General features: G+C 36.9%; 1 protein-coding gene across 4 annotated transcripts in view; it reads right to left on the reverse strand.

The window, feature by feature from the left end:
- The window catches only part of LOC111150680 (RAB GTPase activating protein 1 like), a 759175-nt gene that overhangs the window by 256368 nt on the left and 480096 nt on the right, over nucleotides 1-22711 (reverse strand). For all 4 annotated transcript variants that reach the window (XM_022508220.1, XM_022508222.1, XM_022508221.1 and 1 more), the window contains 3 exons: nucleotides 19593-19667; nucleotides 2273-2398; nucleotides 1-144 (listed from right to left, as the gene is read on the reverse strand). In XM_022508220.1, the coding sequence (XP_022363928.1) occupies nucleotides 1-144; nucleotides 2273-2398; nucleotides 19593-19667 (345 nt within the window). The remainder of the gene's footprint in view (nucleotides 145-2272; nucleotides 2399-19592; nucleotides 19668-22711) is intronic.

The raw sequence follows: 22711 nt of genomic DNA on the forward strand, positions 1-22711 counted from the left end.
CTCACAGAGCAGTAAGTCAATGATGTGGAAGACCATGCAGAGTGGGAACTTGGCTGTAAAAAGAGTGAGGAACCACTGGGAGGCATACATATGAACTTCCAGGTTCAGAACACAAAAATGGTGATGCAGGTCCGGTAACTGCTCCTAAAAAGTCAAAGTGGAAAACTGAGAAGCTTTATTTCCTACCACAACTGTAATTTATGACTAGCTTTCTACGACCACTCTAGATTTTTGGCAAAATTCATTCAATTTTATGTAACTACATGGAAGTGATAATAGGAGATGAGCCTGGGACTAGGATGATTGAGGAAAATAAAGGCAGACTTGTCATGGACAAATAACAAAGATGACCTATTGCTCACTTGACTGTTCTTGTTTCTTGGTAAATGCTCGCTTTGACAGAATACCTATGGTCTAATGAACGTCATCCCTCCAGAGTCAAGTCCAGCACCTGATCAAATGGGTTGCCTAACTACTTAGGAAAGAAATAGATCTACTCTTTGGAGACCACTTAATATCAACATCATCTGGGATCTGTGCTATCACTTCAGTATATTTTTGGGGTATTGAGACAAACCCCAAACATAACCAGACTTCAAAATAAACTATCTTTGACATTAAAAACTGACAAGCTACAGAAATTGTGCAAGGGTATTATGCATGATATTGGATATCTCCTAAAAATGCCTTGATGCTACCCTAATGCTTTTTCCCCTCAATTTACATAAGTAAATGCTTGTCAAAAGCATGAAAGGAAAGCTCAGAGTATTAGCATAGCTGTTCTTATAACTGAAAACCAAAGACATGTAAAAGCCCACATTAGTTTTGTTTTCATAAATGGATCATAAAAACAAACAAACAAACAAACAAAACTCCCTACTTCCTACACAAATGCTTTCAGAAAAACACCCAAAGGTACCCATCAGATACTTTAAGTGGGGTGTCCTAAGGTCATCCAGTCAAAGAATGCTAACACATGCTAAAATGTGTTTGGATTTCTTCATAGTACCATGAACTTGCTATTCATTTATCAGGTACATTTATTTGACTCTCAAAGCTCTTAAGAATACTGACCTTCGAAAAAATGTAAACTTCTGAAAATAAAAGGTAAGAAAGCGAATAATCCCAAATATTTACTTAGAAGAATTAAATCTCAAAAAGAGCCTATTGCTTTTATTGTCTACAGTTGCCCAGAATCTTCTACACAATCTTTCTTCTCCTGATGAAAGCACATGTGTCATTGTGCTTATAGTTCCCTTAACATCTTTCCCCTATTTCATTTCTTCTTTAAGGTCTTCTACCTTCCAACATTCTCTTCTCCCAGTAAAGTTGTCTTTAATCTCATTGCTAATCCTCTGTCTTCCCTGTTCTAGTCTTCTAGTCTCTTATTGACTTCATGTCCTCTTTATACACCTATGGATCTCCTGACAGGTCAGGCCAATGGGCTCCTACCAGTATCTCTAGTGCTGTGTCCCATTACCTTCTTCCTTAATCACTTTACTTTTCTCCAATATGGAATCAATCCATTCATGTATTTACTTCACATTTCTCTTGGGTTCTCAATACCTCAGATAGAGAAAGCCATATAAGCATGTGACACAGACCCATTATAAATTTAAGATTTTCAACTTCAGATGGAATTTCAAAGCTACTCAGGAATTCCTTCTATTAGCACTAGTCAATAATCTTGCCCTTGCTCACAATCTTTTTTTATTATGTAATATTTTACATATATAAAATAATATGTTCTTCATACATATAAATTTACACAGACATATTGTGAAACAGTAACAAACATTGAGATCATGAAATTATAGGAGAAAAAATTTTAAATATGTCCAATATTAACATTTATGTGTTTTTTATTCTTTTTCAGTTCTTTTCTGTCCCTTTTAAGAATTCTCTACATGTGGACCTAAATATAGTACTGAGGCTAATTAAGGGAGGGAAAGTTCTTAAGTATTTCAATTTCTATTCTGTAAATATCTTCATTTCTTTACAAATATACTCAGGAATCTTTTCATTGACTTAACTCACTATATTCACACTTCAAAGTATATTAAAGTTGAATATTTACAATGGAAGACTATTTTAAAAATGATCAAATGGTTAAATAAATATTAACACCAACATAGATACTGGTCAGAAACCAAATATATCTACATTTTTCTGTAGAATTCCATTAAACTTTCATGAATTATTATTGTTCATCAATTTTATTAATTTTTCTGTAACTCAATCCCTGAGTGATAAAAGCCTAATTTTTATTTACCTGTATTAGTCTCTCCAACTGATAGAACTTGCAATGAAGATCTTCAAAGTTGTTTTTGTAGAGATCTCGTAAGCCATAGTCATACATGATTTTCACCAAAACACAGAACGCTTGCTCTTCTGGCATCTACAGGAAAATAGATCCACATAGAACATGGCTAAGTGGCATTTGGCCAGAATGGCAGAAAAGTTCCTTCCTGTTAACAGTCCTCTGTATTAACGGCTAAAGGCCTTAGTGAATGAACTTCTTCAGAGCCAGCCTTCAACAGCAATACAGATAAAATTTGTGTTCAAACCTTCCAGTTTCCTCACTTGAAATGAACGTCGCTCTGTTGTGAATTTCAATCATCTTATTATTCACTCATTCAGCCATCTTAAAAACAGGTAATACAGTCACATGATTAAAAAATCAATACAATGCAAAAGTATGCAAAGGTAAAAGTCTCACTCCTCTCTGTCTCTGTATCAGAATTCCAGTACCTGGTCCCTACCTTTATGGCATAACTTTGTAACTACACTCAATCATTTTGCATGTATCCTGCTAGTGTTTCTTTACTCAAATAAAAGAATCACACTTATTTTATCTTTTCCCTTTCCTACATAAAAGATAACATTCTTTTTTTTTTTTTTTTAAGTTTTTAAAATTTATTTGACAGAGAAAGAGACATCACAAGGAACAAGAGAGGAAGGCAGAGGGGGAGGGGGAAGCAGGCTCTTACTGAGTAGAGATCCTAATGAGGGGCTCGATCCCAGGACCCTGAGATCAGGACCTGAGCTGAAGGCAGAGGCCCAACCCACTGAGCCACCCAAGCACTCCAAAAGATAACATTCTATGTATATTACAAGGCATATTGCTTTTCCCCCCTCAATAATACTCACAAAAGAGGGATTTGTGGGTCAAAGGATAAATGTAATTTTTATTTTGATAGTGAGATGCTGTCTTCCCATAGTCTTCTTGATGTTTTCTTTTTACATAAAAAGTTTTTAGGAAAGAATTTTATGAACTTTTATCATTAAGAGTTAAATGATAAAATCTAACATACCCCTTCCAGAGGCATTTTTATCTGAACAGATAATGAAATCTGAAATCCAAGGAAAAAAATCTCTAAATTGTGGTATCAATGAACTGAAGGAATTTAGTCAAGATATATATCTAATATTCTAGAAAATACATCAAGCAAACAGAAAAAGATTTTATCCTTAACGCAGTGTCCTAAGATAAAACTATTATGTAAATATTTACTTTTTTTTTTTTTAAATAAAGACTTTATTTGAGAGAGAGAGTACACACACCAGCGGTAGGGAGGAGCAGAGGGAGAGGGAGAAGCAGGCTTCTTCCCCGCTGAGCAGGAAGCCCAATACGGAACTCTAGCTGGATCCCAGGACCCTGAGATCAGGACCTGAGCTGAAGGCAGACGCTTAACTAACTGAGCCACCAGGGGGGGCCCTGTAAACATTTACTATCAATGTCATTTCTCTGAAAGTCTGACCTTGGCTGATATGGCATCTGACACCTTTGTTAGATTAAATTCTCTGTCTGAATACCTAATTCAAATAGAGGTCTATTTTATAACCCCCTTCTCTCCTTATTCCCTTTCCATTTAGACTACCCCTTTATTTGTTTTCTAATTAGGGGCCAAGTTAGTAAAGTTTGTCTGTAAGGGCCTTTTCAGCCAGAGCGGCCCCACCCCAGTTGAACAGCCATTTTGTTGTTTATGCAGTAAAACTTAAATTGACCCTGCCCCCTCCCCCCAGGGGAACTTACTTAAAAGCAAGTCTGGGAAACCAGTCCCAGGTAACAAAGCCCAAATACAAGGGTGGGAAAAGTCAGGTGGATAATAGCCCAAATGCAGGGATGAGTCGGGTCAGGTGGAGACATCCAATCAGTAAAGCGCGCATACTGTCCCCTGGCTACCAAGGAGTGTGGGCCCCACCTTTTGGGCATCTTTTGGGTGCCAATTCTACCCAAGGTGATAGGCTAGTTAACATAGCTACTATGGGGTGAATTGTAATTTAATTGGCCACCTGTTTGTGGCCAGGCCCAAGCACATGGCCTTGCTCTATAAAAGTTAGTCTGTAAGGCAGGGAGGGGTCGTCGCCCTCTCTGTAAGGCCCGTCCCGCACCGGACGGTTTGACAGTTCCTTTGATTCTCAATGCTTGGCGAGAAATATAGCTTTGCTTGACCTTCGCTTTGTATCAGTCTCGCTCCTTTGACCATGGACCCATTACTGGGGGACTCAACATGTCAAACTGAGCTAGAAATCTAACTAGGTTTAGAAATGTAACTTAGGTTGCACTTAGAAATGTAACTATATTTATTTAAATTCCTACACAAATTGGCCACTTCTATTTTCTACTTATAAACCATGAAATACATAAATTAGTTAAATAAAACCTCCTAAAGTTAAGTAAGTACACTTTGCTGTTGTCATTTTGATTCTATGAACATTTGCTTTTTTTAAATCCTGTTTTATCTGTGAGGTGTTTGGGGCTTTGACCCCAGTTGTTTAAGTCAGCAAATATTTTTCAGCTTATACTAATTTATTCACAATACAAGTACACTGTATTCTTTCCCTCTTTAACAATCGTGTCATTGAAGCTTCAAGAGACCCTAACCTGCACATGCACGGTCTACTCCTCCTCCTACTGCCAAGGTCTAAGCCTCCCCTTCTTCCTCTCCGAGCTCTACTAAAATGGCCACACAAAACGGCTCATGTAGGGTAACTGCAGCCAGCCCTAGAGAAACTAATTGAGTTACAGTCTCCTTCTTTCTAAGTTCTAGTTGAATCGTTTATCATTTGGTAGCCTACAAAGGAGATAAACCTTTAGTGCTTTGCATGAGTAAAACCATTAAAGCAAACAAAAGGTTTAAATGCCTTTTGGTATTCACACATGTAGTCACTGAACAGAAGAGACGCATGCACTGTGCTGGGCCCTGGGGATACAGAAGCAACCCTATGGCATCTTCCCAAAGGACTAGTATATAGGCAACTCTCCTTGACTTTGATAGGAACACAAAAATCCTGGGATAGGGGAGGCAGGACGTGTAGATGAAAAGTTAGACATCACCATCAGCTAGAGAGCAAGTAGAGGCACTGGGTGAATTAGTCAGGAAAATGACAAATGAACATAAATTTCTGCTTTGCTTTTAGGTATGGAGCTTAAATTCTCCCTTCCTCCCTCCATCTCTCTATCTCCACCCTTCTTCACTCCCTCTTCTCCACTCCCTGTTTCTCTCTCACACAGAAACAATATATTTAATATATGTTCTTCAAAAACAAAAGAATTTTTAAGTTTGAATTTTATTCCCGCAAATAATATGGACAATCCCAGTCTATAACCTTTATTTATTATTTTTTCAATCTACATTTGGGGCAGTGAGAAGTCTTAGAGCTATTATCCTTCATGTGTAGCTTTAGGCAACATAATTTCTAAATAATGATCACAACAGATAATAGACCCATCACCTCACATACTTACAATTTTTGTGTGTAGTAAGAACTGTTAAGGTTTCTCTTAGCAACTTTCAAATATACACTACTGTCAACTGTAGTCACCAAACTGTTACATATCCAGAACTTATTAATTTTATACCTTAGAAGTTGGCACTGTTTCACTCACTCATTTCCCCTAACTCCTGTGGCAACTACCAATTGATTCTCTTTTATGACTTCTTCTTGTTTATATTCCACATATAACTGATAACATACAGTATTTGTCTTTCTCTGTCTGACTTATTTCACTTAGCATAAGGCCCCTGAGGTTCATCATGCTGTCACAAATGACAGGATTTCTGTTTTTATGACTGAATAATATTCCATTAAATGTAGATATATTATCTGTACCCATTCACTTGTTGATGGACATTTAGGTTGTCTTGTCTATTGTAAATAACGTTGCTATGAACGTGTAGGTGCTAATATTGTCTCAAGATTGTAATTTCATTCTCTTTGAAATATACTCAGAAGTAGAATTGCTGGATCACATGATAGTCTATTTTTTTTAAAGATTTATTTATTTATTTGACAGAGATCACAAGTAGGCAGAGAGGCAGGCAGAGAGAGAGAGAGAGAGAGAGAGAGAGAGAGAGAAGCAGGCTCCCTGCTGAGCAGAGAGCCCAATGTGGGGCTCGATCCCAGGACCCTGAGATCATGACCTGAGCCAAAGGCAGAGGCTTAACCCACTGAGCCACCCAGGAGCCCCCATGGTAGTCTATTTTTAATTTTTTGAAGAACTTCCATACTATTTTCCATAGTAATCGCACCAATTTACATTCCCACCAGCAGTGCACAACGGTTCCCTCTTCTCCACATCCTTGCCAATGCTTGTTACCTCTTGGCTTTTTCATAATATCTACTCCAACAGGTGTGAGGCAATATCTCACTGTGCTTTTGATTTGCATGATGATGGGTGATGTTGAGCAACTTTTCATACACATGTTAGATTTTGAATATCTTCTTTGGAAAAATATTTACTCAGATCACTTGCCTACTTTCTCATTGGATGATTTCTTTTTCTCTTCAGTTATAGGAGTTCTTTATATGTTTTGGATATTAACCCTTATTAGATATGTGGTTGCAAATATATTTTCCTGTTGTGTAGGCTGCCCTTTCATTTTGTTGATGCTTTTTTGGCTGTGCAGAAGTTTTTTAGTTCATGTAGTCCCACTTGTTTTTCTTTGCTTTTGTTGCTTTTGATGTCATAATTAAAAAATCATTGCCAAGATCAACGTCAAAAAGCTTTTTTATCTATGTTTACTTCTAGGAGGTTTATGGTTTCAGGTCTTATGTTTAAATATTTAATCTATTTTAGTTTTTATAAGAGATATAAGATAGTGGTGCAGTTTTATTCTTTTGCGTATGGCTGTCCAGTTTTCCTAACACCATTTATTAAAGAAACTATCATTTCCCCATTAAATATTCTTAGCTTCCTTGTCAAATATTAGTTGATGATATATGCATAGGCTTATTTCTGGGCTCTTAATTCTGTTCCATTGGTCTACATATCAACTTTTATGGCAGTATCATACTGTTTTGATTGCCAGAGTTTTGCAATAGAGCTTGCAATCAGAAAGTGTGATACCTCCAGCTTTGCTCTTCTTTCTCAGGATTGTTTTGGCTATTCAGGTCTTTTGTGTTTTCACACAAATTTTCGATTTTTTTTTTCTGATTCTGAAAAACTGTCATTGGGATTGCGCTGAATCTATAGATGATTTCAGTTAGTATAAACATTTTGACATTACCAATATTTTTGATCCATGAGCATGAGATATTTTTCTATTTGTGCCTTCTTCAATTTCTTTCTTTTTTAAAGATTTTATTTATTTATTTGACACACAGAGAGAGAGAGAGAGAGAGAGAGAGGGCACATACACAAGCAGAAGGAGCAGGAGAGGGAGAAGCAGGTTTCTACTGAGTGAGGAGCCCGATGGGGATCCCAGGACCCTGGGATCATGACCTGAGCCAAAGGCAGACTCTTGACCAACTGAGCCACCCAGGTGCCCCTTCAATTTCTTTCATCATTGTTTTATAGTTCTCAGTGTAAAGTTATTTTACCTCCTTAATTAAATTTATTCCTAAATTTTTAATTTTTTATGCTATTGTAAATGGGATTGTTTTATTTCTTTTCCAGATAGTTCATTGTTGATTCCATATTCAGCAACTTTACTGAATTTTCTGATTAGTTCTAACAGTTTTTTTGGTGGAGTCTTTAGGGTTTTCTATATATAAGATGATGTCATCTGCAAAAAGAGACACTTCCATTTTTTCCCTTTCATTTGGATATCTGTGATTTCTTTTTCTGGCTGATTGCTCTGGCGAAGATTTCTAGTACTATGTTTAGTGGGAGTGGTGAGAGTGGGCAACTTTGTATTGTTCCTGGTCTTAGAGAAAAAGCTTTCTTTTTCTTTTTTTCAGTGGCGATGTATTTTACACATAACATACTGGTTCCAGGTATACAACCTAACAGTTCAATATCTGTACATAATGTGAAATGATCACAAGTCTAGTTTAACATTGATCACCATACATAGCTCAATTTTTTTTTTGCAATGAGAACTTTTAAAATTTACTCTATTAGCACTTTTTAAATATGCAATACAGTATTAACTGTGCTGTACATTAAATCCTTATGACTTATTTATTTAATTGGAAGTTTGTACCTTTTGATCCCCTTTCACCCATTTCATCTACTCCTAACCCCCCACCTTTGGCAACCATCAATTATGTCTATGAACTTTTTAAAAAAAATTCTACATATAAGTGAGATCATATAATATCTGTCTTTTTCTGTTTAACTTATTTTACTTAGCATAATCCCTTCAAGGTCCATTCTTGTTGTTGCAAATGCCAAGATTCCATTCTTATATATATATGATACATTTTCCCTATCCATTTAACCATCAATGGCCACTTAGATTGCTTCCCTATCTTGGCTATTGTAAATAATGCTACAATGACAATAGGGGTGCATGTATCTTTTTGCTTTAGTGTTCTTTATTTCCTTTGAATAAATACTCAGAAGTTGAATTGTTTGATCATATGGTAGTTCTACTTTTAATTTTTTGAAGATCCGCCATACTGTCTTCCACAGTGGCTGCACCAATCTATATTCCCACCAATAGCGCACAAAGGTTCCCTTTTCTCTACATGTTTGCCAATACTGTTTATTTCTTGCCTTTTCATAATAGCCATTGTAACATTTATGAGGTAATATTTCATTGTGGCTTTGATTTGCATTTCTCTGATATTTAGTGATGTTAAACATCTTTTATTATACCTCTTGGTCATCTGTATGTCTAGAGGGAAAACTTTCAACCTTTCACCACGGAGTATGATGTTAGCTGCTGGCCTGTCATATATGGCCTTAATTATGGTGAGATGAACTCTGTACACAATTTGTTGAGAATTTTTATCATGAATGGATGTTGAATTTTGTCAAATGCTTTTTCTGTATCTACTGAGATGATTTTTATCTTTCATCCTCCTAATGTGATGTATCACATTTATGATTTATGTATGAACCATCTTTCATTCCAGGGATGAATTCCACTTGCTTGTGGTGTATGATCCTTTTAATGTGATGGTCAATTCTGTTTGCTCTTCTTTTCCAGTTTTTATTATCTTCTTCCTTCTACTAACTTTGGGCTTAGTTTGTTCTTCTTATTCTAGTCCCTTGGGGTATAAAGTTAGGTTATTTGAAATATGACTTTTCTTGATGCATGCATTTATCATAATAAAGTTCCCTCTAGAATTGCTTTTGCTGCATTTGGTGTGTTTCCATTTTTCTCAAGATATTTTTTAGCTTTCCTTATGATTTCTTCTTTAAATCACTGTATGTTCAGGAGTGTGTTAATTTCTGCATATTCATGAATTTTCCATCTCTTCTCCTCTTACTAATTTCTAGTTTTATGGTTACAAAGGCTACTTCACATAACTTCTATATTTGTTAATTTCTTGGGATTTTTCTATGGCTTCACATATGATCTATCCTAAAAAATGTCCCATGTGAACTTCAGAAGAATGTGTATTCTGCTGGTTTTGGATGGAATGTTTTGTATATGTCTGTCTGGTATATTTAGTTTATAGTGATGTTCAAATTTCCTTATTGGTTTTCTGCCTAGATGATTCGTTGTTGACAGTGAGGTATTAAAGTCCCAAATATTATTGTTGTTCATTTCTCCTTTTAGTTTTGTTTGTATCTGCTTTATATATGTAGGTGCTCCAATGTGGGCAAATACATATTTATAATAGCTAATATCTTCTTGATGACATTTTTACCATTAAATGATGACTTTGTATCTTTTGACCTTTTTTAGCTTAAAATCTATTTTGTCTAATATAAATATATCAACCTCTACTTTCTTTGAGTTACTATTTGTTTGAAATAACTTTTTTTATCCTTTCACTCTCAGTTTATGTGTGTCCTTATGACTAAAGTGAGTCTCTCTATAGGCAGCATATAGTTGGGTCTTTTTTTTTCCCCTCCAGTAAGGTGGACAATTGATTTTGATTGGACAATTAATCCATTTATGTTTAAAGTAATTATTAATAGGTAACAATTCATTATTGACATTTTGTTGTGTTCTGGCTTTTTTGTGGGTACTTTGTTTCTTGCTTTCTCTCTTGCTGTCTTCCTTTGATTTAATGACTTTCTGTGGCAGAACACTTTCTCTTCTTTTCTCTTTATCTTTGGTGAATCTACTGTCAGTTTTTGCTTTGTGTTTACCATGAAACTTACTTAAAATATCTTATAGTTATAACATCCTATTTTAGGTTTATGAAAACTTAACTTTGATAGTATACAGAAACTTGATACTTTTAGTTCTCCCTGCCTCACACTTTAGGTTACTGATGTTACAGTTTGGTACATCTTTTTTATATTGGGTAGAAAAAATTATTGTAGTTACAGTTATTTTTAATATATTTGCTCTTTAACTTTATGTAAGAGTTGTAAGTGGATTAGTTACTACCATTATATATCACAGAATCTGACTTTGACTACATAATTACCATTACCAGTGAATTTTACACATTCATATGTTTTTACAATGTTAATGAGCATCCTTTTAATTCTGCTTGATGAACACCCTTTAGCATTTATTGTAAGGGAGGTCTAGTGAAGATGAACACCCTCAGCTTTTGTTTGCTTGGGAAAGTGTTTACTTCTCTTTCATTTTTGAAGGTTATCTTTGCTAGGTATAATATTCTTTACCTTTCAATACATTCTTTGAATATGTCACCCCACCCTTTCCTAGCCTACAGTGTTTTGGTTGAGAAACTGAATAGTCATATGGAGAGTTCCCTTGTATGTGATAAGTTGCTTTCTTCTTGCTGCTCTCAAAATTCTCTTTGATTTTTGACAACTTAATTATAATGTGTCTTGGTGTAACCCTGTTCAGATTCTAACCATCTAAATTGTAATATGTATATATGTTCTCATGTGATGGTGTCCCATAAGTCCTGTAGGGTTTCTTCACTCTTTTTCATTTTCTTTTTGCTCCTCTGACTTGATAGTTTCAAATGACCTATCTTGTAGTTCACTGATTCCTTTTTACATTTGGTTGAGTCTTTTGTATCTTTCTGTTAAAGTCTTCAGTTCAGTCATTGTATTCTTGACTCGAGCATCTGCTTTTTGATGGTTTCTTTGTTGATTTCATTTTGTTTTCCTAATTTTATTTAGTGATCTGTGTGTTCTTGTAGATTACAGAACTTCTTTAAAGGAATTATTCTGAATACTGAATTCTTTGTCAGGTAGTTCACAGATTTCTGTCTCCTTAGAGTTAGTCATCTGAGCTTTATTAGTTTTCTTTGGTGGTACCACGTTTACCTGATTCTTCGCGATCCTTGATTCCTTGCATTGTTATCCGCATACTTGAGTAAGTGGTCTCCTCTTTCACACATTACAGTTTGCTCTGGCATGAAAAGATCTTCACAAGTTAGCTCAGCTTAGGGTACTGGATGGACCAGTTGGCAGTATTCATGGGCAAGCAGAGTCTAGCTGAGTGCTCATGCTCTAAGGCCAGGGGAATGGTACTGGCTGGGCTGCACAGCTGGGCGAGCCTACTGACTATGCTCAACATTCAAATAGGACCAGTGGGTGGGCTCTCTGACTAGGTGGGGCTGCTGACCAAGCTCCACTGTCAAGTGGGGCCACTAGCTGGGCTCTGCAGTCACTTTCAGATGAACAAGGTCAGAGGCTATCTTCCTTGGCAGGGTAGTGCCACAAGTTAGACTCCACAATTAGGCAGGGTTATGGGTTGGGCTCTGAAATAGCTCCTAGTCGAGTGAGGTCTCAGGTTGTGCTACAACAGATAATGCCGTGGGTTGGATTTTGTGTTCAGGTGGGACCTAAGGCTGTATCCCAAACTTAGGCAGGGCCACAGGCTTGGCTTCACAATTAGGTAAGCTACTGGCTGTGCTCTGCTGTTGGCCAAGGTAACTGGTTGGGCTTTCTGGTCAGAAGGTCTCCAGCTGTAGCCCACAGCTGAGTGAGGCTAGAGACTGTTCTGTGGTCAGGTGGAATTACTGTTCAGGCTTCTTGATTAGGTGAGGCTGCAGACTATGTTCAGGAATTCGGTAGGAGCAGAGCCTGAGCTCTGTGGCTGGGCAAGACTTTAGGCTGGGCACTCTGGTTTGGTGGTACTATAGGCTAGACTTTGAGGATGCCTAGGGTCACTGTTACTAAAGGCCAGAGGCTATGTTCAATGGTTGGGCAGAGCTCCTGACTTGGGTCTCTGCTTGAGTGGGGCTATAGGATGGGGTCTGCTGCAGCTCAGATTCTCTGGCTAGGCTTCCTACAGGGTCAGGACTGAAGGCTAAGCTCAGCAACTAGGTGAGGCCATGAATTTGCTCCCCTGCCTGAGCAGGGTAGTAGAAAAGGTTCCACAGTTGGTCTGGCCCATTGAGGAGGGATCCAAATCAGGGAGAACTGCCAACCAATATATTGTTTTTAAAAAAATATTATGATGTTGGAACAGAGTGGATCTCTAATACTGAATATCCATCTTTGTTGTGTACAAGAGCTTTGTCATAGAATCAATGTTATTTTATTAGGGAAAGGAGGAGGTAAATATTAAAATCTTATAATTTAAGATATCAAAATATTATCCATGGTTCTATGAAATACAAAACTAAATACCTACCTCATACGTGTAATCTGAGAATCAGTCATGATGTAATCATTGTTTGGTAACAAACATTGATAAGGATCTGCCATCTGTACTAACACTGAATGGAGACAGTCTCCAAGCTTCCCTGCTTCTTTCTGCAATGAACCCTAAGACAAAGCAAGTCTAAGTACTCCAAAAGTCTTTAAGGCTCATCTGGTGTAACATATCAAAATGTATTTCAAAGTAAAATTACATGTTGATAATATAAAATAATCTCCTTGTTTGCATAAAACTAAATTTTTTTATTCTGCATAACTGTGTTTCACATGCTTTTGTAATAAATCTATTTTTTTCCATGAAGGCAATCTTTCATTTTCTTCAACAAAGGTAAATGCTAGTGAGAACTTTAAAAACCATGAACTCATAAGTGTTCACTTTCTATTTACAATATGAAAAGCAAATAAAATGAAAACATCTACCTTTTCATTTTCCTTTTAAATCAAATAATACTGAAATACATTTAAATTGAATGTCTATTTATAAGCCATAAAACATACTGTATAATATACAAGTTTGCTGTATGTAGTCAATTTAAGCTAGTGGGACAAAGGTCCAAAGGAAAAGGCTGCGCAAATAATTAAGCCAATTCTAGAACAAATAGCAGCAAACACCATTTTTAGAGGCATTCATTCTTAACCCCATTTGATCCTCATAAAAATTCTGTAAAGTAGATATTATTTTTACATTTTAATATTAACTGGTGAAGTTCAGAGAAGTTAAGTGATTTTCCAATAACTACACATTTATTAAGCCTGGATTTAATTCCATGATTGCATTTTTTTGTGCCAGATACAAAATAAGACCCTTTAGATTCATAAGATAATATGAAGTATTCAATATTCACAAAAATCCTAGAAAAATAATAATATTATCTCCATTTAATAAATGAAGAAACTGAAGCTCAAAGAGTTTAGGAAACTTGTTGAAGGTCATAGAACTTGAAAGGTATTAAACTGCCATTCAAATTCATAGTTGCATTTTTATTATCTGTGAAGGAGTTCAGCTTTGAAAGGGCAGAGAACCCTAAGATAGTAGTTAATGGGAAGATCAAGAAATTTTTTTTTTTTTTTTTTTAAGAAAGTGTGCTTGCATGCGCATGGGAGGGGGAGGGGCAGAGGGAGAGAGAGAATCTTAGGCAGGTTCCATACCCAGCATGGAGCCTGACAAGGGGCTCGACCTCACAACACTAAGATCATGACCTGAGCTGAAATCATGAGTGGGACACTTAACCAACTAAGCCACCTAGGTGCCCCCCAAGAGAGTATTTTTTAAAGGTAAAATATCTTGAGTGTATTTACTCATAGGGCAATACTGAGAAATGACTCAAAAGGCCTCATACAAGAATTAACTTAGAACAGGAAAATTTCTTGCATTTTAAGGAAAGTGATTTGGGAGTATAGAGGGACTCATTCAAAATACGCTAAAACTCTTATAGCAAAGATATCACTAGTGGATGATATGATGTATCTGTCTAGCATCCTATCTTGCTCTCATCTAGAATCAAACACCTTTTCCCTGTAGGCAGAAGCTGATCCAGTTCAGTATCAGCAACAAGATGGACTCAAGACCTGGGCCAGGCCAATGAGAATATCATACTGTTCTGGCCTCAGTAACTGACATAAACATAAACATAAACGTAAACATATAAAGACACTAAGAAGTCAAGATCTTGTTGTACCTTGGATTCTGTGGAAATCTTTTAGGAAAACTAAGAAGTAGCTCTGCTTCTCATTTCCTAAGTCCATTCGTGAAATCCTGACTTAAACCTAACATTTTTGGGGGATTGCAGTAAAGGATTTGTAATTTTTAAACTTTCTTTCATTCTTAAACCCACAAAAATGCATAGATGTTAAATGTATACTTTAATAAGTTATTTGATTATGAAGTAAAACCAAATAATTATAAAGACAAGTGCAGCTACCACCCAGGTTAAGAAACAGAATACTTGGGGCACCTGGGTGGCTCAGTGGGTTAAGCGTCTACCTTCGGCTCGGGTCATGATCTCAGGGTCCTGGGATCGAGCCCCACATTGGGCTCTCAGCTTGGTGGAGAGCTTGCTTCCCCCTCTCTCTCTGCCTTCTGCTCTGCCTACTTGTGATCTCTCTCTCTCTCTCTGTCAAATAAATAAATAAAATCTTAAAAAAAAAAAAAAAAAAGAAACAGAATACTTTCAATACTCTTAAAGATCCTGGTATGTCCCACCCCAATCAGTCAAGAAATCACTATCCTGACTATCAATAATCGCTTCGTTGGTGTTATTTATACTTTCCATCTAGGTAGCATCCTAAAAATAGAATTTAGTTTTGTCTGCTATTGAACTTTATATGAAATGGAATCATACCAAATAATACCAAGTATACTTTGTTTTCTAACTAAACAATTATATTTGTATGATTCATTCACATTAACTTACATTGTGTAAAACATTCGTTTCATTGATATAGTGTTCTAGTATTAAATATGTCACAATTTTTCCACTTTAATGTCTAATTACAATTATAGTATTAAACATTCTAATAGTGGACATTTGAGTTGTTTGTTATAAACACTGATCCTGGGACAATTTTAATACACAATTTTGGTACACATGTGTAAAGATTTGACCAAGATGCGTATCTAGGAGTGGAATTGCTAGGTATGCATATCTTTGTCAGATAAAGCCTTTGGTTTCCAAAGGAACTGTGCCTAGTCATAGTGTTTTTAGAAAATTCAGTAATTTTAAACATTCTGGACTATCCCAAAATAACCCTTTCTGCAGTTGAAAAGCTCCCATACATGCCCATAGTAGTTAGTATACATTTAGTAATTTAACCTTAAAAAAGAACATGAGGGGGGCGCCTGGGTGGCTCAGTGGGTTAAGCCGCTGCCTTCGGCTCGGGTCATGATCTCAGGGTCCTGGGATCGAGCCCCGCATCGGGCTCTCTGCTCAGCGGGGAGCCTGCTTCCTCCTCTCTCTCTACCTGCCTCTCTGCCTGCTTGTGATCTCTCTCTGTCAAATAAAAAAAAAAAAAAAAAAAAAAAAAAAAAAAAAAAAAAAAAAAAAAAGAACATGATTTTCTGAAGGTGAAGAAAAGTATATGTCACATAAAAAATTTAAAACTACTTGACAGTACGTTAGCAAAATATATTGGGTTAAAAATTATTTAAAATATTTTATATGATTTTATATGAAATCTATAAAAGGACATTATTTATTATATTTCCAAATAAGTAATAACTAATACTACAGTGATGATATTACTTATCTGTGCTATAACATTCTTGACCAACTATAAAGGATAAATTCCTTTAAGTCTATCAATAGTTATAATAGCATCTACTGTGATAATTCTTCTACTGCTTAAAATACATGTTACAAAGCTATTATCAAAGCATCAGGAAATTTCCAAGCTCCAAGAGAAGCTAATTATTACGTATAACTACTTAGACAATGGAAAACGTTAAAAATTCTAAACTTCTGTTTTTTGAATACTTTCACTTTTGATCTTTCTTTCCTCTTAGGCAATGAATGTGAAATATAAATGACCACGAGGGAGGAAAAGACAGCATCCCCAAAAGAATCAGGTTCTGGCAATGATTAATATGGAGCTGCCAAATGATGTCTGGCAGCAGAAAGCAGCAACCGCTTATGTAACTGATGAAAAATTAGTAACACCCTAATAACGTGTCTCCCTAGAACCTGAGATAGTGTATTTGATGAATTATTTAAGCTAGAATGTATTCTTCTACCTGTTTACACCACAGAGGCAAAAATAGAAAAAAGACAAAAATTACAGTTAATTTCTCTCATTTGAGTTAGTTAATGGATGGGATGGTCAGTTAATGGAATATGCTAATTAAAAGAATTACTGCATATACTCTCAATTAAAAATTACAATAATGTTTTTCATTAATGCTATGATGAATATTAGTGAAACTTTCCTGAAAGGTTCTGAAGGTATTTCTATATTTCCAGTTATTTTTATAAACCATAGCAACAACTGCATAATTCTATTATTGTAGAAAGTGTGCAAAACTGGACTATATTTCTATCCATCTTGTGACATATTTTGAAAGCAGGTTTAAAGTGCTGACTTGGCATGTGACCCTTATCATATGAGGGTAGATAATGTAGAAAAAAAATCCTAGGTATTTGAGTTTCCTAGTTATCTGGATCACTGACTCTTTTGTCGTGGGAAGGTATTTCCCAATAAATATGAACTCGTACTTAACTAACCCTCTGTTAAATCCGAGGACAGATATCCCAGGGAGGTGTTCTTCTCACTGAAGTTTAACCAATCTATTGTAATGTGTTTAACAGGGCTTCAGGTCTAAAATGTTAAATAAACTGATATACGCAAAGATTACTTTGTAGAAGATGAAATTTCACCACCCATGGCTTTAACTTCAACTCTCATCAGAGTGATTAGAGGAAAGGTGATTCCGAACCTTGGTGAACACACACATGTCACTGCATGCAGTCTCCAGGCCCCTGTGTGAGAGAGCTGACTACGTCAGACACTCGGTGGCTTTAGCAGCAGAACAAGGGCTCTGGGAATTTGTGACCATAAAGTGCTTGATTATCGCAGGGAATAGCAAGAAGATGGGCCACGGAGCTGTCAAAGAAAGAAGGCTAAGAGGAAAAGATCAAGAAGACCATAAACAGATGATAATGCAAAGGAGGAAGAACTTAAAGTTAAATAAAGTGATTTATCACAACAGAACCATTGTATATCATTATTATCATCAGAATCAAGTTCAGAATTAGCACTGTGAATCTACTGTAATCACTCTTCATTTCCAGAATGCAAACTTAAAAGAAATGCTTTTGCTTTAAACTTGTCAGACCTCTTTGCTGAGTGTGACAGCAGACGCGGCTTCCACCCTACGGAAAATCCGAAATTTGCCTAGAATTCCTATTCCTCATCAGCCCTTAAATATCTGGAATTCCTGGGCTCTGGAATTCTATTTTTCTTAGATGATCCGATCTACTCTTGTGATTTCAGTTGTGATTTCTTCCTCATCATCAGTCTCCAGTGTCTACCTTGTTAGTGGACAGCTTCATTCAGATGTCCCCCAAAATATCCCAAACTCAAAGAATTAAAAACAAAATTAATCATCAACTCCTAATCATTTTTCACCATTCAATCTCAATGGATGTATTTTCTATCTCAGCTAAAAATAACATCAGTCAAAGAAAAAAAATTACCACAAGTCATCCAGTCACCAAAGCTAGAAAATTAGACATGTTACTTTTGACTCTTCCTTTGTCAATCCTTCCATAAAACTTACCAATTTTGTAACCTGCATGTTTCTTAATTAAGCTTCTTTCTCTCTGGGTCTCAACATCTCTCATTTATATTGCTATTTCCTAACTGGTCTCTCTGCTGCTGCTTGTCCCCTTTAATTTCGCCCTCCCCAAGGGTAAAAGAAGAATTTATCTGAAATGAACATTTAACTATCCTTCCCTTGCTTCAAACTGATTAATGGCTCCTCACTCGCTTTAGAATAAAGCCCACTTTTCTTGACATGATTACAGAGTCTTTATGGTTTGGTCCCTGCCCATCTGACCATTTTTATCTCAGACCTGTCTTTGTATGCATTTCCTATAGTAGCTGAAAAGAAACTGTAATTCGGGGCGCCTGGGTGGCTCAGTGGGTTAAAGCCTCTGCCTTCGGCTCAGGTCATGATCCCAGGGTCCTGGGATCAAGCCCTGCATCCGGCTCTCTGCTCAGCGCGGAGCCTGCTTCCCTTCCACTCTCTCTGCCTGTCTCTCTGCCTACTTATGATCTCTGTCAAATAAATAAATAAATAAATAAATATTAAAAAAAAAAAAAAGAAACTGTAATTTCATATTTGTTCCCTTTATATACTGTGACCTTCTGTGTTTCCATATATTTGCTCACATTGTTCCTCTACTTCAGCTATCTCTGTTCCCTCCCTTTCCCAACCTCAATTACTTCTGTCTGGGCAAGGATACCATCTCCTCCAGAAAGTCTTTCCTGAAAGTCCTGGCAGAGTTGGGTCGGGTAATTCTTCTCTCTGTACTCTTATTCTGTGTATTGCTTTTACTTATAGCACACTATAAGTTCTTCTTTAGTGAAAATCAGAAAAATCAAAAAAAGACATGGAAAAAGAATAAAAATAATAAGTATGTGCCTACAGTACTTGTGCTCTATCCTGAACCAGAGGGCCTTTGGGAACACAAATGATAAATTATTCGTATTTGTAATCCCACTTCCTAGCCAAGCACTGACAGGCTGATGATCAATAAATGTTCTGTTAAATAAAGGTTACTGAGATGCAAAAGAGTATACAAAAATAAATTGTAGAAAAGATAAGACTTCCTTGCCATATTCCTTCATAATGGCTCTAGTCCAGCTTGTATCTGAGCAGCTACATTGACTTCTTTCATTCTAGAGGGTTCTCATTAAAAATAACTCCAAATAACCAATGTATCCCCTTCTTGTCGGCATTATTAATTCAATTGAGAAACTGTCCTGTACCTGACATCAGATCTTTTACTTTATCACCAAAGGTACATTTTTAAAAAGAGGTGCCATGTGTAATCTCCATCAGATAAATGGAAAATAGGACAGAAGAACAAAACCAAGTAGAAAATAAAATAAACTTGGCAGCACCATGCCATTTATCACATGGAAAATTACTCACATGCAGGAGCAATACAGCAGCCAGAAAAGACTGTCCTTGACAGTACCCGATGTCTTCATCATAGACAGAGTAGGCCTAAAGAAAAGATGAAGAGAAAAAAGTACTATACACATTCATAGATTTTAACATAAGTTAACATTGACCCTGGGCTGTCCACCACATTTTCACTGGTACTTCAACTTAAATGTGTGAGTCATTAGCACAGTGGGATCCCCCAAAGATGTTGTACAGTTCCTAAAGCAATTCTAGATATCCCATTATCCCCGGGTTCATCTTTAGAATCTGGAAAAAAGAGATGCTCACAGCACCTAATTTTAAAAAGTTCCATTATGGTTTGTAGTCAGGCAGATGATACCATGGGAGGCTGAAGCAAAGAGTGGAAGAGGGCAAGAAGGTTCTAGAGTTGATGTGGGAGTTTTGATGCAAAGACAAACATCCCAGTTGTGCTGTTTGAGTCCTGGATATGTATCCCATTACATGGGTCCCATCTATGTGTTGTGCTTCATTTCAGTGAGGGGTTTTCCATTTAATGTGCTTAATAAAACGCATTATGATTTTGTGAGTATAAAAGCTGTCTCTGGGCAGGGTGGGGGTTCGTGGGGGGAAGGGAGGGAGAAATGAAACAAGATGGGACCGGGGAGGGAGACAAACCATAAGAGATGCTTAGTCTCAGGAAACAAACTGAGGGCTGCTGGCGGGGGGTGGGGGAAGGATGGGGTGGCTGGGTGATGGACATTGGGGAGGGTGTGTGCTATGGTGAGTGCTGTGAATTGTGTAAGACTGAGGATTCACAGACCTGTACCCCTGAAACAAATGGTACATTATATGTTAATTTAAAAAAAAAAAAAAGCTGTCTCTGTCCAGAGCAGTGGTTAGCAAAGATCACTAGGAAGAGTTACCATGGGGAGGAGGCTAAGTGTGGTAGCTTCCATATGCCAAGGTAGTCAGAGTACGGGTACTGGAAATGCATTCATATAATATAAACTTTTCTGTGTCTGGCTTCTTTTACTCAGTATAATGTTTCGGAGATTCCTCCACGTTGTTGCCTGTTATCAGCAGGTCATTCCTTTCCATGGAGGAGTATTTCACTGTGTAAACATTCCACAACTTATCCTTTCTCCGGTTGAACATTTGGATTTTTTCATATTTGCTTAGTATGACTATAGTTGCCATGTATACACAAGGGTCTTTTATGGATATAGGTTTTCATTCTCTTTAAGTAATGACCCAGGAGTGAAAGTTCAAGGTTTAAATGCCAAGTGCATGTTTAACTTTATAACGAAGTATCTTCCAAAGAGGTTGTAAGTCAAGCATCACACCCACACCAGCAAGCTGTGAGTACTCACTGCTTCACATCCTTGTCAATATCCCACCCTGCCAGTCGATTTTCCTTTTCTCAATCCCTGTGGTTTTGATTTGCATTTCGCTGAATGCTAGCAATGTAGAGCGTATTATCATGTGCTTTTAGGCAATTGATACATAGTCTTTTGTGACTGTCTGTTCAAGATTTTCCCACTTGTTTAATTAGATTGTTTGTCTTACTACTGTTGATTCATGGAAGTTCTTAATACATTCTGTTCATGAGTCTACTGTCAGACAGATGTGTTGTCAATATTTTCTCCCTATCTGTGCCCTGCCTTTTCACCTTCTTAATGGTGTCTTTTGAAGCACTATTGTTCTCTTTTAATCTTCTTCTGCTAATGATGATAATATCACACTCTCTCCTAATGAGAGAAAAATTAGATCATGCAAACATTACCTAATGAATCTGAAAGAAGCCTTTCCTTCATTATCACCAATTTCCAGAGCTCTGCCTAATTTTAAAAATTGAAAGATGCATTAGCATCCTTTTACTTATTTAATTTTCTTTGATTTATACAGTTACGTTTCTGATTGCTTGATTTGTACTTTTGTCCAGACCTCATCATGGGTGTGTGTATCCGGGGTTGGAGGAAGGGCTAGAGAGAGAATAGAAAAGGAACAAAAAAGGAAGAGAGAGGCAAAACATTCTAATACTATCCCAACCTGAAGCATTGGTGATAGTGCTCTGTCACTACCTTTTTCATGAACAAGGAATTCTGGGATTTGCTGATGAAAGAGGGTGTTATATGAATGATGAATATATTTTCAAGGCTTTGCTTCCCCCATAAAAGATGTCAGCTAAAGGTTCCTTAAAACTGTGGATCTCCGAAAGCCAGTCATGCTTCATCAACCCTGACATCATTTAACAAATGTCTGATCTATTTACAGAAGTATATTTAACATTTATTGAGAAGTGTGCTGTTTATAGGCTCAGCATATAAGTTCAACAGAAAATGCAGGTCCATGACACAATAGCCAGAGGAGGTATGAATTAAGTGACTCCAGAGACTACTCTCTAATTAGAGGGCTAAGGACAAAAGTACAAATCAGCAAAGCGATGATCTTACTTTCTACTTGTTTTATGGTTTTTAAGTTAGGTTAGAAGCAAAAATGACTTTTCAGAGGCCACCTACTAAATTGATTTTACAATTCACAGACACAAAAAACAGTGTCCTAGGGGTGCCTGGGCAGCTCAGTCAGTTAAGTGTCTGACTTCTCCTCAGGTCATGATCTCGGGGTCCTGGGATTCAGCCCTGCATCGGACTCCCTGCTCATCGGAGAATCTTCTTCCCCCTCTCCCTTTCTCTGCCCCTCCCCCTACTCATGCTTGCTCTCGCGTGCACTCTCTCTCTCAAATAAATAAGATTTTATTTAAAAATAAAGTAAAATAAATCAAAAACAGTGTTCTAGCAAGTTCTTTCCCTCAGAGTTCTTCCAAGCACTGTTTGGCTTTCGTCTAAGCCTTCTCTAACTGAGGTGAACTGAATCCTTTCCCTCTATTCAAAACTTGCCCCTCTTTGCACCAAACCTCTCCCCAATTCCTTACTTTAATTGCATCTCTGGCCAGATGCCTGCTCAGTCTAACTTTTAAAAAACATCTGGGTACCACTTCTATGATGGAGGAGTAGCTCCTACTGGGCCAATCTTCCCTCTGGCAATAAATTTAAACTATATCTGCACAAATACATACAGCAGTTAACCTGAAGACATTGATGACCTAAACGAAAGCAGTCAGAACCTGGAGGGGAGAACAGACT

The sequence above is a fragment of the Enhydra lutris genome, unplaced genomic scaffold (genome assembly GCF_002288905.1).
Source record: "Enhydra lutris kenyoni isolate GAN:26980312 unplaced genomic scaffold, ASM228890v2 scaffoldscaffold24, whole genome shotgun sequence".
NCBI lineage: Eukaryota > Metazoa > Chordata > Mammalia > Carnivora > Mustelidae > Enhydra > Enhydra lutris.